At 37.2% G+C, this 17,324-nt stretch overlaps 1 protein-coding gene across 1 annotated transcript in view; it reads left to right on the top strand.

The window, feature by feature from the left end:
• PREX2 (phosphatidylinositol-3,4,5-trisphosphate dependent Rac exchange factor 2) overlaps nucleotides 1-17,324 on the top strand; it is a 169,581-nt gene that overhangs the window by 136,003 nt on the left and 16,254 nt on the right. The window contains exons 36-38 of the mRNA XM_021555585.2: nucleotides 3,147-3,213; nucleotides 5,192-5,382; nucleotides 16,853-16,955. Coding sequence (XP_021411260.2) covers nucleotides 3,147-3,213; nucleotides 5,192-5,382; nucleotides 16,853-16,955 — 361 coding nt within the window. The remainder of the gene's footprint in view (nucleotides 1-3,146; nucleotides 3,214-5,191; nucleotides 5,383-16,852; nucleotides 16,956-17,324) is intronic.

Below are 17,324 nucleotides of genomic sequence, written 5' to 3'. Positions count from 1 at the left end.
TTATATGTTTGCCGCAGTGGTGTGGAAATAAAATGCTAAATTCTTCTATGCTATAACACCAAAGCAAAACCTTTCTAGAGCAGAACCATCAACTTGGTGGTGTTTAATGCCATAACCCAGTTACCTTCCCCTCTCCAATTATTTCTTTACTATCCTTGTATTAAAAAAAAATATTAGCAATACCTAGGATGACCCTGTGGGTTTGCTGGCACAAGAAATTGAGAATAAGACTAAACACTTGGATTTGCTTGAATTATCTTTCTGTTCCAAGTTACTCAGGAATGTGTGTCTCTGCAGGTCTTGAACTTGCTTAGGCTTTTATTTGCAAAATTTCAATTTTCAGGACTTTATACATGTCTATGTCAGTTTTGGAGGATACCCTGTAAAATGCTTCACTAAGTAAATATCAGTACTTCTGCATTTCCTTTGTACTCAGGTTCTGGGAAGACATCTTGGGAAAGCCTTTTATCTTGTGAGAGATTTTACTTTTTGAACCCTAGGATGTTTGTTACCTTATCCCAGTGTTAGTTTTCCCCGAGAGACTTGTCTCTATTATTTGACATTGCTGTGTAGGGAATATCTTCCAAAAATCGAACACAGAAATAATCCCAGTAGATTTATTGTATATTGGATTATCTACCTTTTCTTTTTTTTAAAGGAAGGCTTTTCTGCTGGATCTTAGAGAAATTGCAAAGCTTTAAAAGCTAAACTAACGTCACATTTGGAGACAAAGAACTATGATTTCATTCTGGTTCATTTCAAATGGATTAGAAAATATTGTCCAAATTGGCACAATGCCAAGATTGCCATTAACTTTTCCCATAAAATATGATTAAGGACCTTAACAAGCATTTAGTAATTAAGCGAAGTGCTTTGGAAATTTATATGCTGTCCACAGGTTGTCATGTTCTGTAAAATACTGAAGACAGTTTTTATGAAAAGCAATAAAAATAAAGCACTTGAGAAACATCTGGGGGTGTTATCTGATGGGGAAGGAATAGTTTCACTTATAACAGGATTTTTTTTATATTTAAAATGAATGTTGTGTATAGTTAATTTTTTATTTGGGTTTTTTTGGTTATTATAATTGCCTGAATTAATGGAGAAATTCCTGTAACCATATATCCCATTCCAGTGTCACTGTTACTTCATTTTATACCCTGAGTTAATTATTTCCTATGTACTCCCTTAATTAGTGTACTGTTCCATATTTGGTTTCTGGTTTCATTTAATGCAGATGAATTTGCTGGAATAACAGTCCAAAGAGATGGGATTGCTGAGCAGTCTCTGAATGAAGCAGATCTCCCTATTGTATGGCAGGAAAAAGCAGTATAGGCTTTCAGTCTGATAATGTTCAGTGGACAGTAGTGTGAGGCTTTGTTTTGTAGCTTTGCTAACAAAGAAAAAAGGTTGGTCTGCTGCTGCTGAGGTAGCTTTTATGTGCTGTGGCCACTCAAAGTGATTTATGAGTAATTTTCTCTACAAACATCTTTTCTTTTCAATACTGTCCAGCTTCCTTTGACACAGAGTGCATTGTGGATCATGCAACAGGCTTAATGGAATAACAGAACTGGATTATCCTTGCTGTGCTTTCTGAGGGAATTAATTGAAACCTTAAATTTGGGAGATCTTGTTTTTCAAAACTACAAACAACAAATAAATAAAAGGTGGATGGATTTTTTTATCAACTCAGTTATTCCAGATTATTGAAGAGTAGCAGGTATTCAGATCTGCAGTCTGCACCCCTGCCCAGCAAGCATTCAACAATGTAACTTCTGTCCTAGATAAAATAATAAAATAAGAGGGGGAGCAGTTTTTTAACCTTGTGTACTACAGGGCTGTAATCGGTGCTTTAATGAATGAGTGCTTTAATGACTGGGAGATCCAGCTGATCTTGTTTGAGAGCTAAGATGCAAGAAGACAGTTTTTTTCTTCTTTTTTTCTTTTTTTCTTTTTTTTTTTTTTTTTCCCCATATTATAGAGCAACTGAAATTTGGCTGCCAAACTCTTCATTCCAGCCTGGGTTGTGGCTCACTTGTGACCTTGAGTCAGGTCTGTGCCTTGAGCACACACCATGGAACTAGATCACAGTGATACCTTGAGGTTGGCACTGGAGAATTTCTCTTTTTTGTCCTACATGTTCCACCATTCAATTGTGTTTCTCTTGTTCTGTTTCATTTAAATGTTGCCCAGAGTTTCTGCATTAGTAGCTGTTGCCTGGTTCTCACTGTTAGGTAGGGAGGCCTACCAAATATTTCTATTTTCAGCTGCCACAGGAGCTTTTAGAAGCTTTCCAACCAGCAGAATGAGTTTTGTGATCAGAGAAACATGGAATGGCTTGGGTTGGACAACCTTTAAAGATCATCTGTTCCAACTTCACTGCTGTGGCAGTGACAGACTTAAGTGTTGCTGCAGAGGCAATAAAACCTGTGATCTTATCACAAAGAGCGATATTTACCTATTAGATGCTTAATGATTGCTCCTCTGTGGTGAGCAATTAATGTGCTTATAAGTTGGGAAATTAAAACGAAAATTCCTCTAGGGCTCCTGAATTGAAGAAGACATGTCTAATGCATATTTGTCCCCTGTAGGGTTTCTGCTTTTTTGTTTCTTTTTATATTATGAACATATATATGTTTTCTCTGTCAGTACTGTGTTTCATGTTGGGGATTTTGCTTTTATGTTACTACACGTATATACAGCAAGTATAAAAAAGCTTGTAGAATGTCAAGTTCAGTCTTAACTCCATGCCAGTTTTCCCAAAGTCACTCTTGAAATCCATACAGTTGACACAGACCTTTTTTTTCATGGGTTGCTTTGTTGAAAATCACTTTCAGATCCCATTTTTTTTTCTGATGACTAGATATTAGAATTTTGCACTGTATTGTCAAAGGGCAGAGGGACAGATTTTTGTCTCCAGAACAAAAAAGTGTTCTTTATTTTATTACTTTATTTTATTAGTTTTTATTTAATTACTTTAAAAGAAGGAGTGATAGTGCATGTTGATTATTACTCCGTGACCCTCTCTTACCATAAGGTAGAAAGCCCTCCAGCCTTACGATGTCTAAGAATAGTCCTTCGTAGAAATTTCGTTCAGGACTTGAAACAATTAGTTTTTGCCTTACCCTATCTGTTTGTTCTTTCAGGGCGTTCTACCTGGACAAGTCAAACTTGCCTCCAAATTCAACATCTAAAGCAGCTTATATAGATAAGGTAAGTAAAGATGTTAAGTGCTTAATTAAACTCCGCATGTTACACATTGTGTTACTGAGACTTTATTCCATCAAAAATTGACTTGTTTAAAGCTTGTGGGAGAGGGGCAGGGAAAGGAGGAGCTCTCTTGCAGCTTTTTGTCCCTCCTGTGTTTTTTGGGGTAGGTGATGCCGTGTGGTTCTGTATTAAAAGGTGTGGCAGGAGGGTATCTGTGTTTGAGAAGAGGAATCATTACCTTCCTTTTTCACTGTGCTTTCAGAGCAATGCTACTGCCCTAGGAGCATGTGGGGTAGGATGGGGGAGGACAGGTGCAGGCACAAATTCTTTGTACTGAAAGCGGGAAATGCTTTTCCAAATTAAATACTCCTTCAGCATCCTGCTCAGAAGACTTTCTTCTGAATCTTCTTATTTAGGCCTTCTTCAAATGCTTTCATCTGTCTTTAAACCTCTGTGTCTGAGAGATCCCAGGGGCTATAAAAATTCATGTAATGCTTTCTTCTCTCGTTGAAGAGTTAATTCCTGTATTGTACCCCAGTAGGGGGTATAAAGAAATTCCTGGGGTCTTGCCTATGAAAGTGATTGAGCTACTATAGCTTGAGAAATAACAGTGCTCATCAGCTGAGCCCTATGACAGACTAAAATTTTATGTCACTATCAGCCCTGGTTTTAAGAGACTGGTGGTTCCTGTTGGATCCATGCAGGGCTGCACATGGGGGAAGAAGGACATTTGCCATTCCTTCCCTGGGGACTCAGCAGCTTGCCTAGCAGTCACAGGTGCAGCAAGGAAAGTTTAGCTGTGAGGGAAGTGCTTGTTATCCTTAAACTTGTTCCCTATCTATTTCAGCAAAAAGTTCAAGGGCAAGAGCCTTGGAAAAGCATCTCATAATCCACGTCTGACCAAGGGATGCTAGGTTAAGCTAATGCATTTATTTTGAAACTGGAACAAGCCAAGTGCATGATCCAGTTTTAGCTGTGCCTTTCACTTCATTGTCCATAGCTCTGCATTAGTAGCTGACACCAGCTAAAATCAATTTAGACAGATGCAAGTTAATCCAGTAGGACTTAAATGAAGTTAAATCTGTTTGCACCCAGGTTAAAATATGCTATTTTTCATAGCTCATTTTCTTGACATCTATGCTTTTCAATGAAGTAACTATCATGGGACTGAGGCTGCCATTTCTCTAACTAGTTAAAACTGTCTTTAGGGAATTAATCTTTCTTTCAAAAGATTAATTCTTTGAGTAGCATGGGGATTTGTTGGAATCTTTTTGTGTTTCTGGAATAAGGAGAAGTGGGAATTTGGAATTAGGTGGTCTGAAAATTTGTATTGTGAACATCTCATTTACACAAAGCACCATGCTTTGTCATTGCCAGACCACTTTTGAAGGCTTCTCTTCTGACACAAGCTTTGAAAGAAGCTTGAAAACTGCCTTCTTTACTTCGTTCATTCTTAGTACAGTAATGCTGGGATTATTTTAAGTCTTACTACAAAGTTAACTGTTCTTGCTTTGTAGTAGGTTTTTGTCACATCTGTTAATTTTTATTTTTTGATATTGTTATTAAGGCTTAAGAGCTAGACATTTGATAAATAAAGGACAGCGTTGTCATAAATGTAAGCTGATTTTCTCAGCAAGTCAGATAAAAAGTCTTGGTTTCTTCCTGTATCTGTGTACAGTTGTAGGTTGCTTCTTTGTCTTCCCTTCTTTTCCCAGTCCATTAATGGACACAGCACTCATGGGACAATCAAGTCTATTGAAGTGAAAAACACTTCCATAGGCAGGACTGGGAAGAACTGAAAAGCTTTAGAAAATTGTCATATGTCATGCATCAAAAACTCCATGGATTGTATTTATGTCATGGAATTTGGCTTTCTCAGCCAGACCTGGCGTTCTACCTGCATCTCCGATGCCCTACTCTGTTAGGGTATTTCATGTGCTCTCAAGAGCAAATACTGAATATCTCTCTTCCTCCCTTGCAGCTGATGAGGCCTCTCAATTGCCTGGACGAGCTGTACCGGCTCATAGGGTCCTTCATCCGCTCCAAGCGCACGGCTGCCTGCGCGTACACCGCGTGCAGCGCTTCCGGCGTCGGACTGCTCTCGGTGGCCTCTGAGCTCTGCAGCAGGCTGGGCGCCTGTCACATCATCATGTGCAACAGCGGAGTCCACCGGTAGGAAAACTGCTTTTTTCCTCCTTTTTTTGCAGTCAGGCACTCCATCATTGCAGGTTGGAGACTGCTGCTCTTTTTAGAGATGGATCTTGCACAAAATAGCTAATATCTTACATAAAATAGCAAGTGCGCTTGAATGATTTGTGGAAATTCTAGAACTATGTTTGCAGTGATCGAAAGAAATGGGCAGTACAATTTTTTTATGTTTGTGCCATTGTAATGAGATTGTTCTTCATTCAAATCAGTAAAAAGCAAACATCTTAATTGTTAAAGTAGAAAGAGGAATGTTACCTAGATGAATAATACGTATGATATTGAACTCTTAATACAGGCAAAAAGTGCTGAAATTTTTATTTGCTTTTATGGTACGGGAAATAATGGTAGAGCTTGATTCAGGGGAACAGGATGAAACATAAGTCATATGCATTTTTGCAGGTACACCTCAGGTTTAGCCTGAAGGACAGGTGATGTTTTTAATATAATACCAAAAAGTAGACTGACATGCAGTCAACTGAACTTCGTCATCAACCCTAAGAGATTTTAATAAACAAATATATATATGACAATAGTATCACCACAGAGCTCTCTAGTACTTAATCATATTTGTCACAGACAGCAATATGTTTATGCTCCACCTGGGCAGATTACAATTTTTTTGGGACAGTGTACCAAAAAAAGCAAAGACTAAAATTGGAGAGGGGGAAAAACCCAAACAAACAAATGAATTAACAAATAATCTGATACTAAAAATATGCTCTATTAATAAGAATTCCAAACTGTAGATAGTAGCAGTCTGTTTAAAATGTTGCTTAGTTTCTGATCTATGCAAGTCCTTACTTTAGCAGAGGTTACCAATACTTTGTGTTAGAATGAGCATTACTTTCTCCTCATTTTAAGTAAAATCCTTTCTTCCAAAGAGTTTTGAGGAGGGGAGAAGGAAAAAAGCAATTGACACATAAGCAATGCAGATTATCAGGCATGCAAAAAAAGGAAAACCTCCATATACAGCCAAAAAAATTAAGTTTCAAAAAATAGTGTTTGCCATTTGAGAGTTGGCAACAGAGTATTTGTATTATTCTGCCAATGGTACAAGTGTACATACCGTACTGTACTTAATTTTGGGAATAGCAGGAAAAAGCTTTGTTATGTAATACTAGTCACTGTATCAGATGAAGATGCAAATGCTGTGGAGCTTGGGCTATCATGACACTGTTGTTTTAGAAGACCATGAGGCCGTACAGCTTTTCTCTTTGTCTTGCTTTCAGCTTCATGTCTCATGTGATCAAAAAAAGGTGTCGGGCATAATTCTGATGGGTTTTTTTAAGCTGAAAAAAACTGCCTCTGTGTTTGATCACCATTTCATGAATTTATCGGTGCATTTGTGCTAAAAGTTCTGATCGTTTAAGACTGAAGTCAGAACTACCCAAATAAACTATTACCCCGTAGTGCGTAGGTCACAAATTACTCAGAATAATTTGGTGACTGAATAAGATGTGGTTTGCTGAAATCTGAACATGAGCAATTTTCTAAGATGAAAATTAATTCATCATAAAATTTCTGCTCAAAACTAGGGCTAATTCAAAGGTAAAGACTTCTAAACTGTCTATAGAAGTGTATTTTAAAACCACAAAAATTAGAAAACTAACATATTGGTTTTAAAGACTGTATTATGAGCATGGGAATGGGATTTAAAAGTGTTATGTGTGGGTTTCTGTCTAGTCGTTAAAGGATTCATCATCATCTATTTACATGAAGTGAAGGTGCAAGATGCTTTTCTTTAAAGCATGACTAGTTCTACTTTACAGCGAGTCCATTTGAGTTTTGGTACAAGATACTGCTACTTAATTTGTGCATTAATACTGCCTTTGTGACTACCATCTGTTCAGAGAAAGAAACATTAACTCTTGGCATTATCAGATATTTTAAGATAGGCCCTCCAGGAAAAATGAATGGGCTAGTTGAGAAACTGTATAGGTACTTAGGGGTTTGTACCTGGAAGTTCAGAAGAAAACTCATGTATTTAGAGAAAAGAAGGGATTCATTCACTCTTCTAAGGGAAATAAGTCCCTTTGGGTGGTTAAAGCTAAGTAAGTTTTTTAATAACAATTTCCTGAAATAACTGTTGCAGATGGAAACTGGATGGATGGATGGATGGATGAAGAAGATTTTCCTTAGCATTTGGAGTCATAAAAAGTCATTTTACGTACTGTTTTCTCTTTCTGGTCTCCCTAGGCCACATCTCTACAGTCCAGTACTAAGTGGACTTTTGCTTTTGACATTCTGAAATTGCTTTTGCCCAGATAGAAGGCTTGCTTTGTTTGCAGCTTGTAGGTTTGCTCAGTGAATTTTCTGCTCAGCATTTCTAGTGTTAAATTCTGCAGTGTTTCTATGGACCTATTCCCCTTGCTGCTCTCAGAGTGAAACGGTCTTGCAGCAACACAAAATCCTGTGAGGAAGACATGAGAAGAAAGAGCAAGATGCTAGATGTGATCAAGTCCCATAGACAGAGGACTTTGCTTTATGCTCATAATCTCAAAGGCTAAATTCTTCTGTTTGTTGGAGTAGTATTTAATCAGGGCAGATAATGTTGCTAAATAGTGCTCCTTAGCTTTTTTGCTAGTTCCTTAGAGTTCCAGCTACTGATTTGCTGTTAGAGGGGATATTTATCTCTGGTTGTATTCAGCAGTGTATCTGGCATTCTGTGCTCTTAGAAACTAAATACTGGGAAGTCCATGATTGTGATCAGTTGCAGAACTTCACATTTTGTAGGCTCCAGGTCAATGACTCATGACTTAGCACTAGGCCACAGATACTAAATTAGTCGAAAAACTGATATTATATACAGATGCTATTAGATAAACAGATGGAGGAAAAGATGTGAATTTTTCTTGCAGATTAAATTTTGAAAATCTACTCATTTGTCAGTCTTGCTAGCTTAAAAATGAAGCTCAACTTGGAGCAAGGCTCCCCCATACTTTCTTTTTAAAAGCCCTCATTTTAACTCGGTTTCTATTATTGGTCTTTAGGGAAGAGACTGAGTCTCTGGAAGAGTACAGGGTGCTCTGCTCATCATCATCTTTCTTTTGTTCATGGGGAGTGGGAACTGAGCAAGACATTAATCTCTCAAAGTTTAAATACATTTAATAGAATTAAATATATATATATATATAGACACACACCTTCCTTCAATCAGTTTATTAATCTCTTACTGAACTGATTGGAGAGACCTTTCTGTATTCTCTGAATTTAGGTGTCATGGATTGACAAGGGGGCAGGGGGAGGTTCTGCCACTGCTCTTACTAACCAGAAGCAAATCCCAGATAGCTTGTGAGGGAGGCACTGGGTGACAGTCCAATGCAGAAGAGGCCAAGAACTATGAAACAGCAGCTTTGTCTGCTTTGACAGTGATTGCTGATCTCGGGATCAACAGTGTCTTGGTTTCTGACTTCTCTGTGATCCATATTAAATTGCTTTTTACGCTGCACTAGGCTAAAACAGCTTGACAGAGTTCATACTTTCATCCCTATATCCAAGATAATGCTGGGGATTTTGAATTGCTGGTGATTGCTTTTCTTTGATTTTTATTATGACAATATGTTTACCAATTTACATTAAAGCCTGCAATCCTATATCTATTTCAGACAGCAGTTCTTTCCAAATACATTTTGAGCATCAGAAAACCAAGAATGGGGGAAAATAAATCCCTTTAACCTTCACTGTCCTAAGTGACGTGGGAGTGCCACAAACCTCCCCTTAGATTATCATAAGCAAACATGTCTTGCTGATCAACAAGAGGAACAGAGCTCTGAATTAGTTTGAGAAATCAATAGTTTGCATTTTTATTTTACCTTTTTTATCTTTCATAATTATATTTCTGCCTGCCAGCCAGCTGTCACCCTGTAAACAACGTTCTGCTTTCTTTGCTTGTGCTCATTCTGTTTGAAGCTGCTATCAGTCTGTACTAATGCAGGTGAGGAAAGGCACTTTTAAATTTTATTGAATAATGATTCTAGCTCCTGCTTGAGGGAGAAGAGCAAGACTGCACTGCACAGACATGTCCTAGCCTCTTTCTGTGCCAAAATGAAATTAGGTTCAGCATCTGCAGAAGTCTGTTCAGGGACCATAGGCCTTACAAGCTCAAAGGAATAATTTAAAGCATCCAAGTGAAACAAATCCCAAGTTTATTTAAATTTTTGCATTTCCTGGAGGATCAAGGGAAAAATCTTCTATAATCTTGGTGAAACCCAAAAAATTCAGAGTCTTATTTTCTTTTCTGAATTTTAATTTCCCCTGCAGAAATTCTCTCCTTAGTGTTACCATCCTCCAAGCAGTGGGGTTCTGGCTGGCAGACACTTGGCTGAAGAATGAGGCAGGTTTTGCCAAGTGTTGATTATGCTGTCTCCTGTAGCTGGCAGTGGTCCTGCAATCCAGCTAAACCTGCTTCATCTTCCACATTGCAAAGCAGGGTAGCACCATAAGCTGTCCATCATGCCCAGCTGCCTTTCTGTGAATCAAATGAAACAAGGTGAAAAATAGGTACTCCGAATTTGTATTTTTGACATTCAATCATAAGAATTGTTCCTTTCAGATGCAGAAGTTTTCCTCTAAGAATTTAGTTCTGAGCTCAATGAGTGTGTGCTACAAAGAAAATCCTTGCAGTTTTGCAGCTGTATTTAGGCTATCAGCTCCCCAGTAAGAAAGCTTTCATGAATCAATGGGACTATTTTCAGGAGACAGGTTAGCACAGACTGAAAAACTAATCCATACCCTTCTCCAGCCATCTGGTCTCAGCTGGGGTTTTAGTCCTGTTACCATCCCATTTAGCAAGTCAAAATTCTCTTCTATTTTTTAAATGGTAGTTCTGTTATGTCTGTCTACAATTAGTATATTTTTATGAGCCATACCCACTGAGGCATAAACAAACTTCTCTTTGTGTAAAATAATTTAGGATAATAGAGTATTACATTCTGTGCTGGTTACTACCTAAAACCAGCTAAATAATTTTGAAATACGAGAATTTGTCTTAAAATAAAATAAGGAAGACATTTAGCACAAATAGTGCTATATTGTTCCTACAGCAGTAATTTTTTTATTTTGCTCTATATTTGTCTTTCATAGGCAATCTGGTACATTTATGCTTTGTCACCTCTAGTGTATCTTACTGTTCTCTTGAACTATTAAATTCATAGACACTATTTTATTTAAAATGCAATCTGAAAATGCAGAGAAGAGCATTAAATGCAGTGAGACAGAAAAAAATGGATCTAAGTTGTTACTAGTATGGATTTCAAGGTGTGCTTTTTTTCTGTTTGGTCTTCTTTTAACAGTATGGATGTTTAGTAGCAGGGTTGACAACAATGCTATTATTGTGCTCTGTAGAATCATCCTTTCATACTTCAGCTCCTGCATGATTGCCTTATTTGCAGTCCAGGTCTTTGAAACTGGTGGTTTTCATGCAAAATCTCCTGCACAATAAAAATAAAATAGGACCTCGCAAACAATTTAAATGTTTTTAAAATTTAAAATTTAAAAAAAAAAAAAACAGTTAAAAATGTTCCCCGATCTGCTTTAATTTTTGGCATAAGGAGAGGTAGGTGAATAGCTTGAATTATTACAAGATGAGAAGTAAATTGCAATTTTTTACCAGATTTACTTGCCAGTTTACAGAGGGAGAAGCCTTTAATGGCAAGACTTTTTGTACAGAATGAGAGATAATGGCCAAAGCTAGGGTTTCAGGTGCCTTTAGATTGTGTTTGTTTATTTTTGCAAGTATGATGGAAAATAAGCAAATAAAAGGCATGGAATACCTCAAATTTTTGGAAATGTTGTTCGCTCATCAAGCAAAGAATATTTAATAGTGCAATTGCTTCCTTGCAACATTTCCAGCTGACTAGAGGTGCTAAGATCTTACGGGAAAGATGATTGTGAAAATACGCTCCCTGCAGTTTTTTAACACTGACAGATGAAGAGCAGTAAAAAGAAGTGGCTTTTTTTTTTTCTTCCTAATTTTTCTTTGAAAAATCTATCTGTTTTTAAGAGGTAGAATACTTATATTTATTTCTGGAAATAGGCTGGATGACAATAATCTTTAAATCTGCAGAAAAAAAGTTAACATTACCTCCTTTGTGTTTCATACTTCATTATTAAAAATTACTAATATTGAACCAAATACCCCTGATAGAAATTTATGACTAATAGATACTTACCTCCCAAGACTGATTCTCTGGCTTGATAAGTTCATGCCATCTACTTCAGTAGGTCAGAAATCTGTTGGTAGTTTGTGTCTGAAGATATCTGGTTGAGCTGGGTTTGATTATCCTGTTGTAGGATGGTGGCCTGATAGGGGAGTTGGGATACTTTATTCTGAGGTTTGCACAGCTGTGTAACCACAGCGGTACCTGTTGTGAATTAAACCCCTGCATGCTGATGCTGCACATTCTGAGTGGTGATGGTGTGTGTTCCACAGACCGTTACTTTTTGAAGTTGTTTTTGATTCAGAGTGAAATTAATACACTTCATGTGCATAATAATGGCTTTCTGTATGTTAGACTGGCCTTCAGTGGATGGGTTCCATCCAACACTGATTTTATAGTGGCCTTTCCACACTGGCAACATCTTAGCTTCACAAAGATTCATAAAGGGACTAAAACTAAGTCCTGGGCTCCAGCAGAGTTTACTGTAACTGTGAAATACAGTATTGTAGTTTAGTGTATGATCTTCATGCTCATTTTCACTCTAATACTTAATGGCTGGCCAAATTTACCTCTGTTGAGAAGCAAGGCTGTTCAGCAAAGTTTCAGTATATGGGCACAGAGAATGCAAGCTTCAGTTTTACTTGCATGGAAACATATTTTCACAATGAGAGCATCTTAGAGCTTGTGGAAGAATCTTGAATTAGGCCTGCCTATATTTTGTACACCCATTTTTTTATAGTCCTGAACAACATTTGTCTTCCTTTTTAGTTTTATTATATTTTCTTGTTCAGATTGTTCATCAGAATCAATGCATATTACCCAGCCATCACTATTAATTATAGACAAATGCCCCAAAAAATGTTTACTCCAGATGGATTTACTTTAACACTAAATTTTTAATTACTTTATGCACTGATTTAAATAATATTCTTTCTATACATATTAATTTAAATGACAGCAAAAAAATAAAAGATTGCTTGGAGTGTAGTTGGTGTAAGAAGTGGTCAAATGTAAGAATGATTAGCTTACGATGTGCAGGAAGAAAAGTAATTAAAATAATAATAATGGCATTAAATTACATCTTGAGTAGAAGCTTTAGCTTTTAATTAGACTAAGCATACATACAGCCTTTTCACATTTTTTTCCTATTCACATAGAACATAATTAATTTTGACATCTCTGCCTGTGATAACTACTAAACCAATTTGTTTCACCTCATCTTTTCTACTCGGGGCATTTTTCTAAGCGATATTTTGGTGCATTTTTGGACATAGAATGGCTGAAAGCCTAATTGAAACCTGAGAATGAATTGGACGATTTAGATCCTTTTTACTCTGGTAACCTTTTTACTCTGGTAACCATGCACTTTGCTGCAACACAAACTCAAATTATTTGTCCTTTCAAGTGACATTAGACAAGATGTTATGAAATAATCAATTCCTCCGAAAATTTCAGTCTGTATTTGTATTTTACAGCTCCATTTTTCAGGATTGATGTGCATCAGTCCAGCCGATTTGCAGCCCTTTAGTGAAAATCACATCCAGTCAGAAACAAATGGACTATTGGTGATAGAAAATCATTTAGTTTTACTTTTTCAGTCAAGTTCAGAATGGTTTGATCCAGAAGTTGTTTTAAAGTTTGTATTTAATCTTCACATCAATACTGTCATGACTGATGGGAGACTGGGGATAGCAGGCAGGAGCTGGGAGCAGCTGCAGCCCCTTCTGTTTCTTGGAAACCAAATGGATGAAATGAGGAATTCTCAGCCCTGTTGTCCTGGGAAATCCAAATGTCTCTGCCTTGCTGTTGTAATCTGTCAAGGCAGGGAATTTGTCATTCTAACTGACATAAATTCTGACATGATGAATTTGGGTCTTTTGTTTTTCTCGCATTAAAAAAAGGGGTGGGAGGAAAAGAGAAGGAGTCAGAATGGATTTTTATCTGTTTACACAGTTAAATCTATGGATTTGGGCTTTATGCTTCCCATAACAGAATGTTATGAGAGTTTTTCCCCAAATATTTTTCTTGTTTGGCTTGTCTGGGCTGATTGCATCCAAATGGCCAGATATTTTCAGAGGTCAGAACTGTTTCCAGATTGATTTGTAAACTTTAATACCATCTGTTTATCAGCTCTCAAAATGCGGGAGAAAAGTGGATTGCTTACAGCACATATTTGCTGACAATTCTTGATATTGAACTTTGCTCAGGCCACCAGAAAAATTTTACAAGATGGAGAATAACCAGATTTAATATTGTTTAATAAAATTTTAGAAGTTACATTGGTTTAAATTTGCATTTGCTTAATCTCTCCATGCTTGGCAGCCCTATTGCTGAGGTAGTTCCAGTTATGACTTTTCCATATTACTATCTGATATTTTGTGTGTGCATTTTTTCTTTCATAGCAGGTGTCTAGGGCAGTTTGATTTCTGAAAAGGGATATGTACTAATTAAAAAAAAAAAAAAAAAACTATTTGAAGAACTGGGAGAAAGTACCAGTATATAGATAAATGAGCCACTTTAGAATAGTCTCATGGAAGGTTAATATGATCAGTTTTGTTAGAAGATGCCATCTCACTAATCTGATGTTCAACTAAAATGACACTATTTGAGTTTTGTCAGTTTGTTTTATTTAGAAAGAAGTAACCTTATTTCTTAATCACAGGACAAAAGCCATAATCTGTAATTTATATTTAACTCTGCCATTCATCAGACTTTTTACGTGCCATAGGAGGAACAGAAAATCTAGTGATATTAGATTGCACCTCTAAGGAAACAGTATATTCAAATGCATTCATGTGTCTGATGCTATTTTAATGATTTTTAACATCTATTAATGAATAAGAAGGTTTTCTAAAAGAGAAAATGGATATATCTAAACTGCATTCCTCTAGAATTTCACCTCAAAGGAAAAATGTTCTATTGAAGATGTGTGATAATAATTAACATCATCACTGCTGTCATCATGTCCTTGCTACTAATTTCGTAGGATATGTTAAAAATAGTTTCCTAAGAATTGCTATTCTTACTTGCTTTGGAGAAAAATCTTCAATTTTAGCATATGTTTCAGAATTGTACTGTAGTTGTTGCCTACTTCCATAGCAGCCTCTAAAAGAAAACTTTATTATGCTGTTTTGCACGCTCTTTGCTTTTCCCATTTTGGTTGTGTCTTTACACACTTGGCAGCCTTATTTCTGAATCACGGTTGGCATTGTCCAAATGTAGAGTCCTTGTAATGTCCACGATCATCAGCCATTACATTAGGTTTGGATAGGGAGCAGCTTGGCAGTCCTTTTTCAATCAGAAAATTGCACTTAATTCTTCAAGATGACCTTCATTTAGTAGGCTTTTTTGTTAGTTGTGATTCACTCATGGAGAATATAATTTTTTTTATTCTTTCAGTCTTAAGGGTTCCAGGAAGATGGGATTTCTGGGAAACTTGTCTCAGGAACTGCTTACTTGAGAGTTGTACTTTGAGCCCATTAATACATATTATACCTACTGAGAAACTTTTTGCCCTTTATGTTTGGTTTAGATTATACCTGTCAAACTACATATGAGACACTTTTGCTTTTTTCCACTGTCAGTAGAATAAAGCCTCCTTTGCAATCTGGTCTTGAAGGTTGTATGTTTAAATTTTGGTGCTGGCAAATATTATGAACATGTATTTTGTGCAACATTACACTTTTCAAAGACAAGATGAAAATGGTGTTTAGAATTTCTAATCTAACATTTAGCTATCTTACACCTTAATCAAACACATAACAGAAAAGATCAATACACTTTTGCCTCAAGTTAACTCTGAGGCCAGTGTACACAAGAAACTGGGGAATGAAAATTATCTCATTACTAAGGAAAATCCCGTAGCTTATAAATTTTTTATGAAAGGCCATTAGTAAAGATACAGATCAAATTCAGTATCCTGTATGCTCACTTCTGTGAAACTTCTTACAGTACAGAAATTAGCTTAAGCAGTTTTTTAAATGTGTCATTTGGGTTTGGGTTTTTTTTTCAGTAAGAAAATAAGTACAGACACATTTTTTCCTCCTACAGATCTTCTGCTCAGCAAGATAAGTGTTTGATTGAAACATATTGTCTGTTCTGTGTGCATATTATAAACTATGCAGAACATTTTGGTCAGGATTTTGCCAAAAGGGTGCTCAAAATTATACATTAATAATGTGTCTTAGTTGTATTATTTGAACTTGAAAATTACAGCTTTTGTCAGGTTCTCCTGAGGTAGAATAATTTTGTGTACAACCCATCTTTCTGGTTCAAGAGATTTGATTATTACAGTACTTTGGTTGTGAAGATAAAAATCGTTGAGCAATTTACTGGTGCAGAGTAGGGTCACCCTCACCTCTTGGGTTAAAGCAGCCCTCAAACATGGTCTTTCTAAAAGCACCTGTTTCTACTCAGGTGTTTTGTCTTGTTCCATGAGTTTTCTGTGGCTGTAGTCCTGGTTGCATGAGAAACTAACCATTTTTTCTTGTCCTCATGATGACAATGAAAATTAGATGGCGTGTCCACAATGACTTTTCCTACTACTTCTTGCCTGGTGTGCTGGCAGGTTGTCTGTCCAACTGCTCTGAAACTTTTCTGGTTGTTCTGATACAACAATAACAGCCTTTCTGTTAGATGAGGTATCACAACCAGATTTTGTCCTTGAGGGTTTTTTGAAAAAGATTGGAAAAGCAGCACAGGAGAGCTCATTTGAAGGAATGCAGTTTTCATCTATTTTCTTTTTTGAAAATGGTAAACGTCTGTTAATTTTGCACTGCGCTGTTGTGCCAAGAGAATAATCAAGCTAAATTAATTGTAAGATATTAGGATCCTGGTACAAAGCCTTGGTCTGCTTTGTGTGGAAGGTGAGATGTAACATGCAGAAACCATCTGAAAAGGGATTTATGCAATTGCAAAAATATTTTTTCTTGTATTGTTACTCTCCAAGTTGTGCAGTTGCCAAGCCATAGTTTTTAGTGTGGGTTTTGGTGTGCTGTTTTGGTTTTTTGGGGGAGTTGGGTTTGTTTGTTTGGGTTTTTTCCTTGAGAACAAAACAAAACAAATTCATTTGATTGTAAGTCAGCTGGAACACTTGTTACACTCAAAATCTTAGAAACATTATACTGTTAAGGCTAATGCCTACATGGGTGAGGGAGGCGTAGGAGGCATGTTTACTACATAATCTTTTTATATATAGTTTTTTTTTAAAGAGGATTGATTTGAAAGCAGTTATTTCGAGGCGATACCAGATAGCTGACCTCTTTCCCCCATTGCAGCTGCACTCTGAGCGTCACCCTGGAGCAGGCGATCACGCTGGCCCGGAGCCACGGGCTGCCCCCTCGCTACATCATGCAGGCGACAGACGTCATGCGCAAACAGGTGAGGTGCTTGCTGTGCAGGAGGGCAGGCACACAGTTTGTGGGATTGGGATGGGGCTGCAGCCCAGCCTCGTCCTCAGTGGGCTACAGCTGTGAGAAGCAGGTGAGCAGCATTGACAGCAATGAGCCACGGCGTGCCCGAAGGGAACAGAGGGGCACACACATGACGGGTATAAAAGGTTGGGCTAAAGAACAAGAAGGACAGATGCTTGAAGCCTTCTGGAGTGGTATGATGTTTTTCTTTATGGGCAGATACCTGGGCCCTTCTGTGGAGCTATGCTGTTACTCTGTATGGGTTGCAGCTTTCTGACATTGTATGGCAGTACTCTGTATTGGGTCTGTCTCAGCTGTGATGTACACTGCAACGGGA

This window comes from Lonchura striata, chromosome 1 (genome assembly GCF_046129695.1).
Source record: "Lonchura striata isolate bLonStr1 chromosome 1, bLonStr1.mat, whole genome shotgun sequence".
NCBI classification, from domain to species: domain Eukaryota; kingdom Metazoa; phylum Chordata; class Aves; order Passeriformes; family Estrildidae; genus Lonchura; species Lonchura striata.
The sequence above is the reverse complement of the archived record's forward strand: the minus strand, read 5'-3'. Positions and strand labels throughout refer to the sequence as shown.